Source organism: Haliotis rubra, unplaced genomic scaffold (genome assembly GCF_003918875.1).
Source record: "Haliotis rubra isolate DU_JTF1 unplaced genomic scaffold, ASM391887v1 Scf218, whole genome shotgun sequence".
In the NCBI taxonomy this organism is placed as follows: Eukaryota; Metazoa; Mollusca; class Gastropoda; order Lepetellida; family Haliotidae; genus Haliotis; species Haliotis rubra.
Genome location: NW_025766203.1, coordinates 892,833 through 911,597, shown reverse-complemented (window position 1 = coordinate 911,597; position 18,765 = coordinate 892,833). Strand labels below are relative to the sequence as shown.

Below are 18,765 nucleotides of genomic sequence, written 5' to 3'. Positions count from 1 at the left end.
TCAAAATTGATCTCTCTGTTACGACTTCCAACTTTAGGTTAAGATGGGTCCATCTTTGGTCAAAAGTTTGTTTCCTCCGAAACACGTGTGTCACGGGTTGCACACGAGTGACCAATGCGACTCACACCCGTGTGCAACGCTGTCACGCTGGTCTCACACGCGTTGTCAACGGGTTCCACATGAGTGACCAACGCGACTCACACGGGTACCGTCACGCATTGCACACGCGTGTAAGGGGAATGAACTTTTAGGCAGTAGTGTATGTGTCACCTTATGCCTCAGCCCCGTTTCATCTGTGTTGTACCACGCGGGCTTCATGAAGCATGCTCTTGAAAACGCGACCCTGCATGGATCACGTGACCATAATTTCATGTGCCTAACCACCAATACTTGTGCAGAATGTGCTTGTGATCAGAAAAAAACAACAACAACACGTTGATAATATTTGAGACATAAAAAAAGTCACCTTAGATGCCGCGCTTTACAAACGTTGAACGTCAAACCAAGTAGCTTCAAGGGTTGGGTTCGTGTTAGTGTAGCAACGTCGCAGGCTGCCTAATGCTGTGTCCACGGGTGTTAGGCATTCAAAGAGTCAACGTTGCGTTGGGTACGTTTGAGACATAAAAGTAACATGTTTTGTGACATGTCTACACAACACACGGTGGGATGAATGAACAGACAAAACAAGAATGCAGTATAATGATGAAGCCAATGAGGTGACAAGGAAGGGGGTTTAAGTTATTAAGTACTTTGAAGGTGTTGTGATGACAGGGAGCTGTTGCGTCACGAGCAATACACAATCGACAAATCTACTACGGTAATGGATGTGGTTATGGAACATTGTAGCACACACTGTGTACATAGATACCTTGGTCACTGTCAATGTCAGATATTTCAACACAGGTATTATGTTCTTTAATCTTAAGAAGATCCCCTTCAGTTTGAAATGAAATGGGTGGGAACATTACCGTTGGCGTGTCACCAATGTTCTCAGCGTTTCTTCGAAAGTGAAAGCCACGTGTATGTTGGCTGTTCTGATGAGGAGCCTGGTAATCAGATTCGGCCTGGATTGCTGATGCGAAATGGGTAATAGGGATGGTTTGGGCTTATAAAGGAATCTTTGTCCTCGGTTGCCTTTGTTTTTCGTGTTGTTTTCTCCATCAGATCTTTGTTATCTCCAATGTAATATCTCCTGCGCGGATCCCCTTCAGTTTGACATGAAATGGGTGGGAACTTTACCGTTGGCGTGTCACCAATGTTTTTCAGTGTTCCTTCGAAAGTGAAAACCAAGTCTATGTTGGCTGTTTTGATGACCAGGCTGGTGATCAGATCGGGCCTGGGTATGGGTTGCTGATGAGGATGGGGGAAAGAAAGGAATCGTGTACTGGGTTGCCTTTAATGTTCGTGTTCTTTTTCTCCATCAGATCTTTGGGACGTCCAATAAGTGCGAAAAAAGCGTATTCAGGTTACCTGTGCAGAGACATTAGAGCCTTTTCTTCTGACGATGGCGGTTTCACAGTTAGTGAATGTACTGCTTCGTGAGAGTAGGTTTCAGTAGACGACAGAGTGAATGTTGTCCTCCTTGTGGGCCATCACCATCAAAAAATAAAATGTGGTACACTAGAATAAGCAAAGATGTTGGATAAATTTAAGCATTACAGTACAGCATCTTCCACGATTTCCAGTCGGTGTCGGAAATCAGCCTGAAAGATGACGTCGTCCTGTCGAATAATGCACATCTCTCTTGACTTCCTCTGTGGCTGAACATCCCACACTTAGCGTGGAGAAAGCATCTCCAGGCACAGGCTAGATAGTCTGTGTTAAACTTGTCCTCAATCAGACCGTTGGTCCACTTGCCACAGACACTGAGAAATCCTCCTCTGCAGGTCTCTCCTTAATCAGTAAGAAATGAAACATGTCTTAGCAAACCGTGTTTTGGGTTAGTATTCTATTTACTGTACAAGTTTTGAACCAGAAATTAAGGAGCTTTTATAAATCCTATTTTTAATTGTTAGAAGTACACAAGTAAAACTATTGAAAGGTTACCTAAACGGATTCGATGAGGCTCACTATTGAAACCCTTCAGGCCGAATCGTTTGACAGAGACACCTGTCGGGTCGGTGACATCGAAGACTTTGTTGATTCCAATCGTTTTGCCTTTTCCATATGAAATACTTCCATTGCCCCAAAATGCCCAGAACCATCTGTAATAAGAGAGAAAATGTTACCAAAACTGTAATTTAACAGGCATTGATTGTTGATTGTGTTCGCACTCTGGAATACAATTTGAAATAAGATGTTTTTGTACCGAATGTTTCGGAGAAATGCGAGTTGATCTCGCCGAATTCCATGACTTTTTTTTCTGAAATTCAATAGGATGACACATCGTGCATGCGATATTGATTATATTTGCCACTTTGCATATTATCACGAAGATGAAGAAGCAATGATTGTTGCTTTTAGGGACGATCGATGTAAAGTGTGGTCATGTCTTGGAACATCGTCGATTTTACACCTTTAAATGATTCAAAGCAGAGATACCAACTATTCCACCGCTAAATCAAGTTGCGTCAAATGTAAAAGGACGCACGAATATGTAAACAGATTTATCTTCACGTCACCAAGTAAATTTTGATTTGAACTGTAATTGTACCTCATCGTTTTACGTTTTTTGTGATCAAGGGAAGTGACATTATAATATAATTTCACATGCTAATTTCATTTTTGTAGGATAATGATTTTTTCTAAGGCATATAATCATATCGGAAAGCCATTCAGCATCCTTATACACCTGGCTGTAGGCAGGGTTCTACAAATGAGGGTGTTTAAGATATGATGTGTTTGTCAAGTTTGGAATTCCACATGATTTTCATTGATTTCAAGATCATACTAAAATATGGGTCGCTGCTTATAAAATCTTTTCTGGTTAATGAATTTTAAACATCGTTAGACGGCAGTGATATGTTGATTGTGTAAGAATGTTCTAATCCAAGTGAACATGTGATATTCAGTGATTAGCAGCTGTGTGATACATACTATTTAAAAAAAGAAACGACATGCTGTTTTGTACTTTATTTACTGAGTGCATATAACTGATCCAAACATGACGTCATTGCTCAATTACAGTTAAATCATCATTTTACAAATTTCCAAAACATAATTTTCAAGAAAGAATTTGGTAAAACCACAGAGGGCTATTAAAGCTACTTGGTCATAGTAAAATGTCAGTATCTGGTGTGACCACCATGAGCATCAGTAACAGGTTGGCAGCGGCGGCCCATAGACGAAAGGAGAATATTTTGATATTCGTGCTGAAGTGCTGCGTGCAGTTTTCATGGTGTGTTAGGTGGCGGATTACGCTCGCACGGGCGTCGATAAATGGTATCCGATAGATCTTTTTGAGAGGCATTTTAGAAGTTGTATAGATGAAGGAAAACAAAGTTCTATGGATAGTCAATACACAAGTTTAATATCCATAGAATTTGGTTTTCCTTTATCCCATAGATGTTCAAAGGAGGACAAATTACGTGATTGAGAAGGCAATAGTAATACTTGAACTTTGTTGCTGGAGGAAGTCTGGCAAACATGTGCAACGTGGGGTCGAGCAATGTTATTCTGGAAAGATCAACCATTGTCTTTGATGAAGGGAACGATGTAACGTTGCAAAATCTCGTCTCTATAGTGAACCCCAATCATTTCACCTGCCACCTGCACACGAGCTGTCCGGCCATTATTGTGGATACCTGCCAACACCATGACACTTCCACCACCAACACTATCGACCTGCCGTAGTCAGTTATCGGCGTAGTGTTCGTTCCGAGGTCAGCATACACGTGAACGTTCATCAGCACTCCTGAGAAGAAACCGAGACTCATCTGGGAACAAAATTGTCCTTCATCTTGCCCGCGGCCATCTCACTCGTTGTCTGCATCATTGTTGACGTTGAGCCTGGTAGCGTTGTATCCAGATGTTACGTCGAACTGGTCTTGTGACAAAACGTCCAGCTTCCAGGAGCTGATTGCGCACTGTCTGGCCGGAGATTCGGCGCAGTCCAGGGGTTTGGGTTGTTGTGGATGTTGCGGTCGTGGTGCGTGAACGAACATGTCTCAACCGGATAGTAACTCTTGACCTGGGTCTGTCACTAACACTCCCACTATTGTTGTATCTGGTCCTTAGATTTCAGATGGTATGACTGGACACGCCGAAGTGCCTTGCCAACTCATGCTGCGATGCCCTCCTCGTAAATGACCGATGGCGTTGTGTCGTTGAGCTTATGCCAGTCTTGGAATTCTTTTGTCGTCTATAGTTGCTTAAAGCATTGCCTGTGGAAAACTGTTGATGTGTCTTTTTGAAACCCACAGTGATAGGCTTTTGCTCGGGGTGATACACAATTTCATGATGCATGTGCATTTCAGTTTGATATATGTGCGGGCGGGTTTCAGCGATTTTGTTCAACATTGTTGTTTTTAAACGTTTTGTCATCGGTAACCATTCCTCCACATGTTGGGTTTCAGCATGGACTGGTTTGTGTATTATATATATTAATATAGTATTCAAATTGTTGTTTCTTTTTTTCTGTTCTTTTTTTTTGGAACAGTATATTTAGACTTTACTGGATTTGACAACTCAAGTTACAATAAGACCAACATTGTGTATGATGATTATAACACCCATTCATGGCCGTTATTTCAAGTGTCACTACTGTTACTGAGACGTCAATGTTGGCATCGGTGTCTTTCGTGCTGGGATCACTGCTTCTGTATTGCGTTACCTTTGAATTAGTACTGAAACTCTATTTTGTCATTTCATAGTGATCCCTGGATATAGATTTATGTCTGAGATTAGACTGTAATTGTTAATTTAATGATGTTTCTTGGTTTCAAACATCATTGCCTGTTTACGGACTGATTCCCTGTTAACTTATTAGTTTTGACCTGGTAATCAACATGTCACAATCTATGTATAAATATATTTTGACATAATGCATAACATGTTTAATACATTTGTGTAAATACCTACCTATACTCGTTACAGTGCAGGATGGAAGTAGTATGGGCGTTGTTCTTTACACTGGTTGGCTTGATAGTTAGTCTGGATTTATCATTGAACCAGCCACCAATCACAAACTCAACGAGTTCCGCACCGTTGGTGTCCAGGAGGCTGAGACCATGGTCCTTGCATGCCTTTACCTCGTACACAATACTTGTACATTCTTTAGCATCAACTCCCAAAGTGATTAAGTCTTTGATCACTCCATTGGCTCCATTTGTGTAAACTTCCATTGGAACACCTTCAAAACAACGAGTTGATTTTGACAATCAAAATATCACTATAACGTATTTTGTATTACAGTTTCGCCAACCTGAAACTGTATTCACTTGGCATGTAATAGTAAGTGAGTGAGTGAGTTCAAATTTAACGTCATCTTGGCAATATTTCAGCCATATAGTGACGAGAAACGATTCGCATACACACTAAATTTGAGTTGTTAAATAATCTGTCATCGGAGGACTGTAAAATAACTAGAGTATCACAGGTGGTGTCTAAAACTAGCATGTAAATCTAAGACTCTTTTATGTACGAATACAATACAATATAAAAGGCAGGCTATAAGGTCGCCAACAACTGGAGGTAGATCACCAAACTAGAGACCATTGGGACTTACAGTGCCTTTGCTACCTGGATGGACCCTAGCTGGATTTACACCATCCTTTCAGCTACTAGCATTTTTATACGATCTAGCCATAAAATAAAATGACATATACTGCAGTTAAAAAAGTAGTAAGTTTAAATATACTTTAAACGTTTTGGGACTTACGTACCCTCTCGGTGGGACCAGCCACTGGTGAATGTAAGTAACTTTAAACAAAATGTAACATAACAAAAATTCTACGTTTAAAAGTTTAAAATTTTCTTTGAAAGTACCCGCTTTTACGTACCTGCTCAGAAGGACAATAATTTAAAATACTTTCACCCTATTGAGGGTACAGCCACCAACAATAAATTGTTAATTTATAGTTACCATGTTTTAAATACCATTTATCCATTTACAAAACTTATTATTCAAAATAGCATGTAATAAAATGAGCGGAAATGTCAGTCAGTACTGTAATAGTCAGTACCGCTTTCCTCCTGCTATTCACCGTCCTTAGAGTCTGGGTTTAAAGTGGGTGGATTTTTAAAGGAGATGGATACAGTTCGTTTATGCAATATAACTAATAAGTTTGTTTCAGATTTGGACGAAAGAAGTAGGGTTGAAGTAGCGTAAAATGATTGCCCCATGAGAGGGCATGTCAGTCCCATTTCATCCTTTGTCCTACCTTCAGTTGTTTGCGATCTATAACCCATTTTTATATTGTGCTGTCACTTAAAAGTTTGCTATTTTATATGCTTCCTCATTAGTTTTAGGCAGCAAAGGTACTGTAAGTCCCCATGGTCCCTAATATGGTGATCAACCTTCTGTTGTTGGCGATCTATAGCCTATTTTTATATTGTATTGTCCAAATAGTGCTCTAAGTTTTAACTTTCCACGCTAGTTTTAATTCTCATTAAAAGTATTCAACCTCAATTACAATACACAGCCCCAAATATAAACAAACAATATCTAACTTATCAATCAGAAAGCCTTGTAAAAATACATCCCTATCTATACAAAATTTGCAGCAAAACGTCAGTAAACTTACCCCAGTAAATATTTGTTTCCGTTTAGGATGGGAAATTAACAAGAACGGTCAGGCGAAACACCAAATTTATGTCACTCACACTCCATCATGTCCTGTTGCATCATTCAAATAAATTGAACCACCAGAAATCTGATCTCTCCTAGCTTCCCCACAAGGCTGTCACTGCTGCTTGGCCATAATCCAGTCCCAAGTGATGAAAACAATGTTCCAAGCAATCCAAAGTTAGTGGCATGTACACAAAGCAGCACTGTCACTCATTAGTCGCATGCCGGGTCGGAAGCACGTACGTGAAATCATGATCGACACTCGCCGGTCATAAAAATCAACAGTCTTTGATGAGTTACAGGTCGTAGGTCGATCAGAAAGGATCTATTCTTCGATTCTGCAGGGTTCAGATTCGACAGTCAGTGAAGTATTTTCCAATGTCACTTCAAATTTCAACCTTTCTCAAAATGCAAACACTGGCTTGTCCGCCATTTCAAACTGTTGCTACTTCCAAGAAAATAAGTAGGTCAGACGATTCCATTATAGTGTGACCAGGGGGGTAGAGTAACACGGCACACGATACAATAGGCTGGTTTCCGTATTGTGAAGTTGGGATTATATAAACCAAGCTCTTAGGCATCACATTATTGCATCGAATGAACAGTATGGCTTCGGCTTCAAATGAAATTAACATTCACCTAATTTCCAAACACAGTACGTTTATCTCCTAATTGCGATATTCTAGTTGTTTTACTGTCCTTCGTCGACACGTTTTTATAATATACATATATTCCATTTCAACGTCAAATATGTTCTCGTCACGATATGGCTGAAATATTGCCGATGTGACGTTAAATATTAACTCTCACTCTCACTTACTATCTAGTTTTAAAAAAAAAATGTGATATACTAGTTGTTGTACTGTTCTTTGACGACAGGAATTTATAACCTTTAAATACAATTCATACTTTTTTTATTGCTGTATAAGGTTCTCTCGTCACGATATGACTTAAATATTGCCGATGTGACGATGAATTTTAACTCACTCACTCATTCATCCTTTGTCATCTTTCGTGGCTTAATCACAGAACAAGTGTTCTTTTATGTTTGGCTAACTGGACTACAACCGTCAACGGCTGAACGGATGGCGTAAATCCAGATATAGACTATGCAGGAAGTACTGTAAGTGCCAATGGTCCATTCAACCTTCAGTTGTTATACACGTTGTGTACGCACATAGTGGGCAAAATGATTCGGATTATAAAATAACAATGCTAGTTTGTCTGATACATTACTTGAAAGGGTACAGGAGGATAGACCCGTGAAGATCCAGTGCCTAGATTTTCGAAGCTCTCTTAGCGCTAAGATAGTTGTAAGTTAGTGTTAATGTATGGCACTTACGACTATCTTAGCGCTAAGAGAGCTTCGAAAATCTAGGCCCAGGTTCGGATTGGTCGTAATAGGTGATTGGGTAGTCAGGCTCGCTGGAATATTCACAGACCGCCGTCATATAGCTGGAGTGAGTGAGTTAATATTTATCGTCACATCGGCAATATTTAAGCCATATCGTGACGAGAACATTTTATAATTATATTAAAGATCAATAAAGTTAGAAATTTAAAAAAAATGTTGACGAAGAACAGTAAAACTGCTAGTGTATCACAGATATCCATTTAAAACTAGCAATTAAATTTAAAATATTGGAACTTAAAATGACAATACAATATAAAACCAGGCTATATATCGCCAACAACTGAAGGTAGATCACCGTACTAGTGACCATGGGGACTTACAGTACATGTGCTTCCTGCATGGACTCATATTGCTGGAATTCTGCTGAGAGCGACGTTAAAAAACAAAACATGCACTATCATGGCAACCAAATACCAGTAACAAGATTTGAAAAGTAAAATTAATCCGATTATCTGATCAAACACTTGTCAGGGTGTTGTCAACGCGCATGTCAACAGGGAATTATCTCAGTGGAGAAAGAAGGGAAACATCGGCACCACTGTCCCAGAACGTTTATCACACAAGATATAAACAATGAACAACAAACACAATTCGTCATAGGGCTATTTGCCAGGTAGTATGAGATGGTATGGTCCCTATGTATTGGTAGTTCATTACATAGAAAGAAATTCGGATTCAAACGGGCAGCACCATTTCATGCTACACATTTCAAATCGCCGTATAACTTATAGTGTTCGTTGTTCATTGTTTATATCTTGTGTGATAAACGTCCTGGGACGGTGATGCCGATGTTCTAACAAACTTGTTATTTTGTTTCAGAATTTTTAGTGTGTTTTGGTTGAGGGGGGAGGGGGGGACTGCATGTTTTATATATAATTGTAAAATTTTTGATTTCATTAACACCTCAAAATTATGGTACCTTCTAAAGTAGAGTTACTAATTTGAAATTAATATTAGTCTATTTCTTGTTTTGATATCGATAGGACGGGATGGTGTAGCCATGTGGTTAAACTATGAGCTCTTCACGCCAAAGGCCCGGGTTAAACTATGCCCATTGCTGGAATATTACCTCATTCACACATCTAATATCAGTACCAAATTTGTGATATATGTAAATGTCGGAGCTCTCCAGTTCGTTTATCCATCCATCACTAAACAACCTTGCTGTCTGATACATTTATCTCTCCGCGAACACTCACGGTCAATAAGGGAACGCTATTGTAATATGCCTCTGAACGATGTCTTTCACTGCCTCATGACTGTCTTTCATGTTTGTTGACAGTTTAAGTTCCTACTTAGTTATTCACAGCCAGGTGGATCCCTCGAGGGAAGATATCTCTCATCCCAAAGGTTTACCTTTTAGTGCTTTCGTCAGCGCCAAACCCGTTTGTACTTGAATACTGTAAAGTATACGGTGATTGGTTCAGCCCTCATTCGGGAATTTCCTTTTTCAAAATACAGAATACACAAGCAATCGTGACGTGATCAACACTTCCTTGAGGACTTGCATCTCGTGTGTCATGAATTTTAGAAACATCATTTCAAAGTTGTGTGCGCCATTTGATTCCAGTCCATTTGAAAGCATCTCCAATTCAGGCTTCTTTTTCATATAGAGTACGGAAGCGTAGTAGGGCCACGATGAATATTATTGTTGGTCTTACTATCTCCTACGTAGTACTTAATATCTCCTACGTAGGACTTAGTATCTCCTACGTAGGACTTAATATATCCTACATAGGACTTAGTATCTCCTACGTAGGACGTAGTATATCCTACGTAGGACGTAGTATATCCTACGTAGGACTGAATATCTCCTACGTAGGAGTTAAGATCTCCTACGTAGGACTTAGTATCTCCTACGTAGGAGTTAGTATCTCCTAAGTGGGTATCTCCTACGTAGGACTTAGTATCTCCCACGTAGGACATATTATCTCCTACGTAGGACTTACTATCTCCTACGTAGGAGTTAATATCTCCTACGTAGGAGTTAATATCTCCTACGTAGGAGTTAATATCTCCTACGTAGGAGTTAGTATCTCCTAAGTGGGTATCTCCTACGTAGGACATAGTATCTCCTACGTAATACTTGATATTTCCTGCAGGAGATGATCGATAAACGTTTATATGGATTAATCTGTAACGGTCGAGTTAAAGCCCCAGACACACACACAATCTCCTGTTTCACTGTTTCAGTCACTGTAAGAGTCTACAGTCATTCGTTTCATTCACTATTAGAGTCTACAGTTATGTGTTTCATTAACTGTTAGAGTCTACTGTTTTCTTCATTATTAGACTCATGTGTTCAACTAATTGTTGCACATTAGTACTGTGTTGGACCGACTGTTATACTTTACTGCCTAGCGTTCAGTTTGCTCTACTATTACGCGTTGCAGTTAGTTCACTGTTATATGTTGCACTTTGTTACACTTTACTATTATGCATTGGATATTTCAGGGGTCGTTGCACATGAATCATATTCTGCGTGTACAGACGTGTCTAAGACTATAGGTGGTAATCTATGTGTACGTATCCCCTTATATCTATACAAATAACTATAGTGACAATTCTTTGCCTTTTTGAATTTCGTATGGTTTTACACCGCACTCAACACTTGTCCACCCCAGTCAAGTCAACCTGTAAACAATTACGAATAAAACCGCAAACGAGCGTTGCATCCGATCCAACCTAGCCCCATCAAGACAAACAACAACTTGCGGAGGTCGTGTTATAACCCGAGTTTCATATCACAACCTCACCTCAACCGTCCCACCCACCTCTCTGTGTGTGTGTGTGTGTATGTGTGTTTGTGTGTGTGAATAGATGTATGTATGATAGATTAAACATTACCATACCCAAACCTCCATAACTGCAATTAAAACAGGGTCCATGTCACCCTAACGTAATACACACACAATAACACTGTACAGTAGCACTGCGTTAGTGTCATGAATATTCACTGACTCACATTTCGACTATCTAACGTCCTGCATAGCCAAACATTTCTCAACTTAATAACCATCCTTAAAAAGGATATATTAAGTCTTACGTAGGAGATATTAAGTCCTACGTAGGCGATATTAAGTCCTACGTAGGAGATAGTGACACACACACACACACACACACACCTCTCAAATATTTTCACCGTGGCCCTACTACGCTTCCGTATAAACAGTGTCTCCAAGATGTTTAGTTCTATTTGTGTGCAGACTGAAACTAGTCAAGTCTGGTGACAGTTGTAGTGCTACTTCAGTTTATCAAATTGTAAGGCTTTCGAGACGTTTTATGGTAGACATGTGGAGAAAATTTCCCGAATTATTTCAGGTGAACAGTTGACTAGACGTAGCATATATTGAAGACGGGTGACACCGGTGGGGCAGGACACCTGGTATCATCATTGTTTCATAGTGATTCATAAACACATGCTCGGTTATCACTGGATATCTACTCGAATGGACAGAATAGCCAGCAGATTAGATCTGACCAGATACATGACTGTACGACATGAGAAGACTAATAGACACTGACTACTATGCAAGAGACATCCCCTGAAATCTGAAATTGTCCATATTGCATGCAGAAGCGAGAGAATGTGCATGTGGTACAGTTGTTTATGACCGTGTTTTTATATCATGTTCCGATAACATGTCAGTGAATGAGTTTAGTTTTACGCCACACTCAGCAATATTCCATCTATATGGCGGCGGTCTGTAAATAATCAAGTCTGGACCAGACAATCCAGTGATTAACAACATGATCATCGATCTACGCAAGTGGGATACGGTGACATGTGTCAACCAAGTCAGCGAGCCTGACCACCCAACCCCGTTAGTCGCCACTTGCAATAAGCATGGGTTACTGAAGATGACGTCTAACTCGGATCTTCACGGGTGACCACATGCCTGGGATACACGCATCTAACATCAATATTAATCGTAGGCTTTATTATATTCTTAAGGGTGAAATACTGTAAATATTGGTGAAAAAATAAATGTAGAATAACATGTTATTTCACTGAGTATAATATCACTTTTGCCTGCAACTACTCTCTGATTAAAGATGTCTCGATCATTTATAAACAATGATCAAAATATAATAAATAGAATATTTTGTTAATGTGTTAGTGTTTACTGACGAAAAGAAATGCTCTGTTTAATTGGCATTTCAGAAAGTGATGAATGATAAGAAAAGTAGAATACTTTATGGATAATAACTTTATTTTATTATGATGCGACGTTCCAGTAGAGCTTCTTATACCGTTGCCAAACACTCTTGATTTACAACGCTATAAGAAGCTATACTGTCGCATCAGAATAAAATAAAGAAGTTGTTATCAATAAACAATACTGAGTCAAAAAAGAAACTTCACAAAATGTAATTTGAAAAATACTGAATAATTTTTCTCTGATGATACATCTATGTATCCGAAATGGGATCCCTATCTGTCGACTCTAGAAAAACGTTAGCAAAACCCACTCAAACCCATCCATTCGTCGTGCAAATGACGTTAGTGCCAAATCAGGTTTTGCACGTGCAGTCGATCACGTGATCTTGGCCTCAAGAATTGAAAAAAACACTTTTAAACCACAGTTCTAACGGTACTTGAAATGCCACGATTGTCAAATGTGCAACGTGAAGGTGCCGTTGGCATGTTGCAAGCGGGAAGATCAATTATTGACGTCGCAAGAGCAATGGGATGCAGCCGTCGTACTGTGTATGACTTGCGAGGTCGTCTACAACAAACTGGCACCACTTCTGATCGCCCAAGGTCGGGTCGTCCACGTGTGACGTCACGAGCAGAAGACCGTCAAATCGTCCTACGTCACCTACGTGACAGATTTCTGCCGGCTACACGAACCAGGGCTGAGATGTTTAGAGGTCGACTGTCCTCACAGACCATTCGAAATCGGTTGCGGGCTGCCAATCTCTATTCTCGACGTCCATATCGTGGGCCAATATTGACGCCGTTTCATCAACGTAAACGTCTGCTGAGGGCCCAACGTCACCTCCAATGGACCCAGAGAGACTGAAATCGAGTCGTCTTTAGCGATGAATCCAGGTTTACCTTCAGATTCGCGGACGGCAGGCATAGAGTCTGGAGACGACGTCGTGAACGGTATGCCCAATGTTGTGTACAGGAAGTGGACAGATTCGGGGGCGGAAGTTGCATCGTGTGGGGTGCTTTCTGTGGGAACAACAGTTCCCGACTGGTCATCCGTGGAAACCTCACAGCTGCTGCTTACCGCGACCAGGTGCTCACCCCTGAACTCGTTCCTTTTATGGCGGCTCATGGCCCAGGTCTACAGTTCCAGCATGATAATGCTCGGCCGCATACCGCGATGTTGACAAGAAATTTCCTTCAAAACGCTGGAATCAACGTCATGGACTGGCCATCGAGGTCCCCTGACCTTAATCCAATAGAGCACGTGTGGGAAGCACTTGGGAGAAGGCTTCGTGGTCTTAGGAACCAACCTCAGAATTTGCAGGAACTTGGCGCTGCCTTGCAAGAGCAATGGCACAGAATCCCCAACCACGTGTTCACAGGCATCAGGCAGTCGATGAGGAGACGGCGTTTGGCAGTGGTGAATGCGCGGGGCGGCCATACACGATATTGAACTGAGACATTTCGCATTTTTATTCTTGTGACTTGACATTCTGTATACCCATGTTTTGGAACGGCGGTATAGCCTAATGGAACTGATTATGGCACTGTCAGTGTATCGAGTACATCACACAGATCTCAGCAAAGAAATAATAACAATTTACCCGTCTTACCATCTCTTGTTCTTTTATAGTGCCCTGAAGAAAGATGTGAAGTTTCTTTTTTGACTCAGTATATTTTACTTTTCTTATGAAATGAAATGCGAAACAAAACACACACACAGCTATAGAATACCCTTTCAATCACAGTATGTGCACCTCATTGAAATCTATTCACCATACAGTCACATACGCTTTTGACAAATGAGCATTCCCCATCATCGGGGAAAACACACACAGTGATGAAAAGCAGTTTCGATCACAGTGTGTCATTTTAATCTATCCATATACTCACACAAGAGTTTGACAATCAGTGGACTATAGTGGATGATAAAATAATGATTGCAACTAACCTTGGACAACGGTGATAACGAGGAGGTACACATTGACAAACAATACGACTTCTAACATGATGATCAGTCAGAAAGAGCGTCCGTTGTCGCCTCCAAGATGGCTACATATATGTTAGTTGCAATCTTGAAACACAAATCAATACCACGTGTGTTGCACCAAGACAACACCTGATGTAGTAGCTGTTTACCGTTTCCCAAAAGTTAAAGGTATTAAGTTACACTAACTTAGTGTGCGAGATGACTTTGATTCAGATGAGTCCAATGTTTCTGCAGAGCATAGGTATTTTATGTTTTCCAGGTTACCAGTTACGCAGAACACCATTTTAGTATAAGGTATTTATCTGATATCTGAGTTGGGGGTTTTCTTTTTCAGAACCCCCCACCCCAAATGTGCCAGATGACTTTGATTCAGATGAGGCAAACGTTTTCCTAGAGCATAAATAGAGGAAATAACATGTATATTTCATCGAGTGGTCTGACAAAGCCAAGAGTGAGCATATCAACTTTTTCAGACCACACGATGAAATATACATGTTATTTGACAACATTAACCAAATATTCTATTTATTATATTTTGATCATTGTTTATAAATGATCGAGACATCGAGTAAGTCTGCATTTCATTACGCAACCCAACTACAGTCTAGCCCTTGAGCAGACAGTAGTTTCAGGCAAAAGTGTTATGCTACTCAGTGAAATAACATGTTATTCTACTCAGTGAAAATACCATTTATATTTTCACTAATATTTACAGAATTTCACCCTTAAGAATATAATAAACAATATATATTTTCCATTTTGCCAGTTGTTGAGAACGACAACACCCTCGATATAGCCAGTGTGTCTTATTTTCAGCTCAGCTGGAGCGAATATTCTTTAGGTTGTTTAGACCGATCAATCATGTAATTAGGTATTGATCTTGTATTTGAGTCTGTGTTTTTTCCTTTTCACTATTTAAAATACCCAAATGGTTTACATCACTGCTTTAGGATAAACGAGTGTTCTCTAAAAGTGCAGAACAGTTTGTTTACAAGTTTCCAAGGCATTAAATGCCGCAAGTCGATGTGAAGATAATATCTACCCATCGTTTAAACCAGGAGGGCAACATATGTTCCAGTATTTCCTTTATATCCTTTAGTTCCAGTGTGTGTTCAATCTGTTACAAGTGGCCTTGATATTTTGTCTACATCCAGATGTTAGGTCACTACAATCTTTATTACTATTTCACTTACATCTTTCCTTGCGTCTGACAAAGCCTCAGCAGACCGGGAGAGACTACCTAGAGCGCTGCTAATGTATGACAACACGCACACATCACCGTAAAGGAACAACACTGTAGGCTACATCTTTACTGTAAATTGCTATAATTTAAACGTTTCGTGATTCTCAGAGGGCGATAGAGAGACCAGCAATCTGAGATTGGTATTGTAGTGAGAAGAAATCAATAGTGGAGTCGGGGTTAGTTTTGGTGCTGGTGCGGGTGCTGATGCTTGGTAATCCAAGCGTCAGTAGTATGTGGAACAGGTAAAGTGAACGAATCATCTTCTTGAACATGTCTCCCGACTAGTGCAAGGGCGTCAGTGCTCAGCGAAAACACGGACAACGACAGTTATGAAGACAAAGTATTTCCACACATAACTGGGCGCCATAAAACACTTACGTTACGAGGGTTAGTAATTGTATTGGTCGCATTTACTTATACTGTTTTCCAATGTTTGCCCAAACAAAGCAACTAGGCTACGAGAAAAGTATTTTCGTAATAATAAATATTAAGTAATAAACGGGATTCTGGTGGTTGAGGGCACTGGGAGCCTGGAGCCGTGTTCCTTTTGCTCAACACAGCACTTCGACCCTTACTTCACCTAGACGGGTGGTAGAATGGGTCGGTTCTATCAATCGGCTGGTCATGCCAGGTCTTGTGCATGGATTTTATATAATTGCACAAAATATGATTTGGAATTGTTTACATTTTGGTCTTGGAAACATTTGTTCATAGAACAGCATTGGAATTTGTGACATGTTTACCTTGAACTTTGACTAGAATCTTTGCCCAGAGGGGTGTGGCTCATGGGCCAATCTGGTGGAAATTTTATCTTTAGGTTTTCTGCTGGAGTATGTCATCCGGGTATCCTTGGTGCTGCAAGGAGGAAATACATTTGCTATTAGCATTGTCTTGTATGATACTTCGTGGTGGGTGGGGAGCTCGGATGATGAACCTCATTACCAACAAAAATGGAATACCAACAACAAACATGGAATACCAACCCTTTCGAAAAACCTCCACTGGATAATGACGATGAGCGGCAACCTAAAAAATCTGTAGAACATTTGCCACGGTTTCATGTGAATGAGACAACTGAAATTTTCATTAATGCTCAAATTAGATGCTTAAAATACAGGCTAAAGATAGTACAAATGCATGATCTCCCGAAAATGTCCTACAATATGCTTCTACATTTAGACAGTAACGGCAAAGAAACCTGGGCGTCCCATATAAGGAACCTTCTTTGTTCTAAAGGTTTTGGTATCGTATGGTTAAACCAATTCGTAGGTAATGTCAATGTTTTCCTGAACCAGTTTAGAGATCGCTGTATATGTATTTTTCAACAAGAATGGCACTCGATGTTAGAAGAAAGCTCCCGTTTTGATTGTTAAAGACAGTTTAAGTCTCTTATAGAACCAGAAAGATATTTATCCCTCGTGACTACAAAGAATCTGAGGCTGCTACTTGTAAAATTTAGATTGGGGCTATTAGATTTAAAAGTAAATGAAGGAAGAAGACTATCCATTGATAGCAATTATAGATCATGTCCATTTTGTAAAAAAGGCATTGAAGACGAATTACATTTTCTTGTTGAATGTCCAGCCTATGATAAAATCCGTTCTGATTATCTCCGTAACTGTATTACAATCAGAAGTAATAATGCAGCATTTTACAAAATTGTTTCCTCATGCGATGTATCCGTTTTAAAAAGATTATCACTGTATATCCATCATGCTATTATGTTAAGAAAACAATTGTTATCCTCCTAAATGAGAACCTTCTTTGTAACCGCTGTATATGGGCCTGTGGCCTTACATACAAATAAACATATTTTGACCCTTTGACCTTTGACAAAACACCACTCAAATTGAACCCTTTTGCAATGTCTAAAATGGTTTTCAAGGCAAAGACGGCGAGGTATAAAACGTCAGACGATTGCGATCAGGTTCTTTGGTAATAGAATGCACAGGAAGCATCAATCCACCAACCTCATGTCAATAAAAACTTACCCAGCAATTCCGTGTTTAACAATGTTTTGCCAAAGTCTCACACGCCAAAGTCATTATCAAAGGCTTTTTGAAAGTCTACAAAATACACTATATAACTTTTTCTTCTTAGATTTAAGTATATCAAATAATCCATTAAAAACAAAAATAGTATATAAAGTAGAGTACCCCTTTCGGAAACCCGAACCGTAAACAAGCGAATATTATAACAATGATTTGAAAAGAAATCTATGTACTCATGGATTATGCCTAGTGACTATTATTCTAATGTTTTTTTATAATTAAATACATCTGAAATACAATCGCCACTTATATAAAGTTCTAACGTTTCAAAAATATATCACGATATTGGCTTAGCCAGACGCCAACGTTAAACCCCCCAAATCTACTCCCGACATGGATTATGCTTCCCGGCACCGTATCTTTAGCTTTGGTGGTACTCCCCTATTCCCTTGGAAATTAGCTCTCCCGGGAATCCGAAATATACATTTTTGCCTTTCCGGCAGGACACCGTGTGGACAACATAACCAATTATCTATTAACAAGTTCATGATATTTCGTGAATACGCCAACTGCATAGCACCGTGTATGAGCACAAACCCTTGTGGTAGGTGTTAATTAGAGGGTACCAACCAAAGAATGACAAGGATTCGCTTTTATTACATGTAATAAACCCTGTCCAGTCTGTCAGTTGGTCTGGTAAACGTTTATTAAATCCATGTAACGTAGGTCTATGTAATTTCTGTTTATACAAACAGTGACAGGGGAAAACATATTTGCGTTTCTGTGGATAACAAGTAAGTCATACACTTAAAACCGTATTTGGGATAATGCTAGCCATACTAGGGGCAAATACAACAGCCAATATCAATTTTTGACACTTAGAACAAGAAGGATGCAGATGAGTGAAGTTATACTAATATATAGAATTGGTTCAAAGTTGATCGCATAGGACGGCTAATAGAAAACACTTACTTTAAACATGATCCCAACTTTCAAAAATGCATCGCTTCACGCGTCAAATGCAGTTACATTAATATAAAGCACAAATGGATAATATAAAATATGGCTTATTCCTGCAGTTTTCATGAATACATATGTCACATGCAAGATGCATTATTTATATCAACAATAAGAACACTAACAGAACAAAAGATTCGTGAAATAGTAAGTTTATACACTCATGGGATCCTTGGGAAAAGGAGAAATTGAAAGAAAGTAGTAGTAAAATCCTTCCTAAATTT

General features: G+C 39.6%; 1 protein-coding gene across 1 annotated transcript; it reads right to left on the bottom strand.

The window, feature by feature from the left end:
• Positions 1-1,615: 1,615 nt before the first annotated feature.
• LOC124277077 lies at positions 1,616-14,340 on the bottom strand. Its single transcript, XM_046712724.1, has 4 exons — positions 14,252-14,340; positions 5,020-5,290; positions 2,047-2,204; positions 1,616-1,893 (listed from the first exon to the last, which is right to left on the bottom strand). Exons 1-4 carry the CDS (start codon positions 14,307-14,309, stop codon positions 1,649-1,651), a joined length of 732 nt encoding a protein of 243 aa, XP_046568680.1. The 5' UTR covers positions 14,310-14,340; the 3' UTR covers positions 1,616-1,648.
• Positions 14,341-18,765: the final 4,425 nt, after the last annotated feature.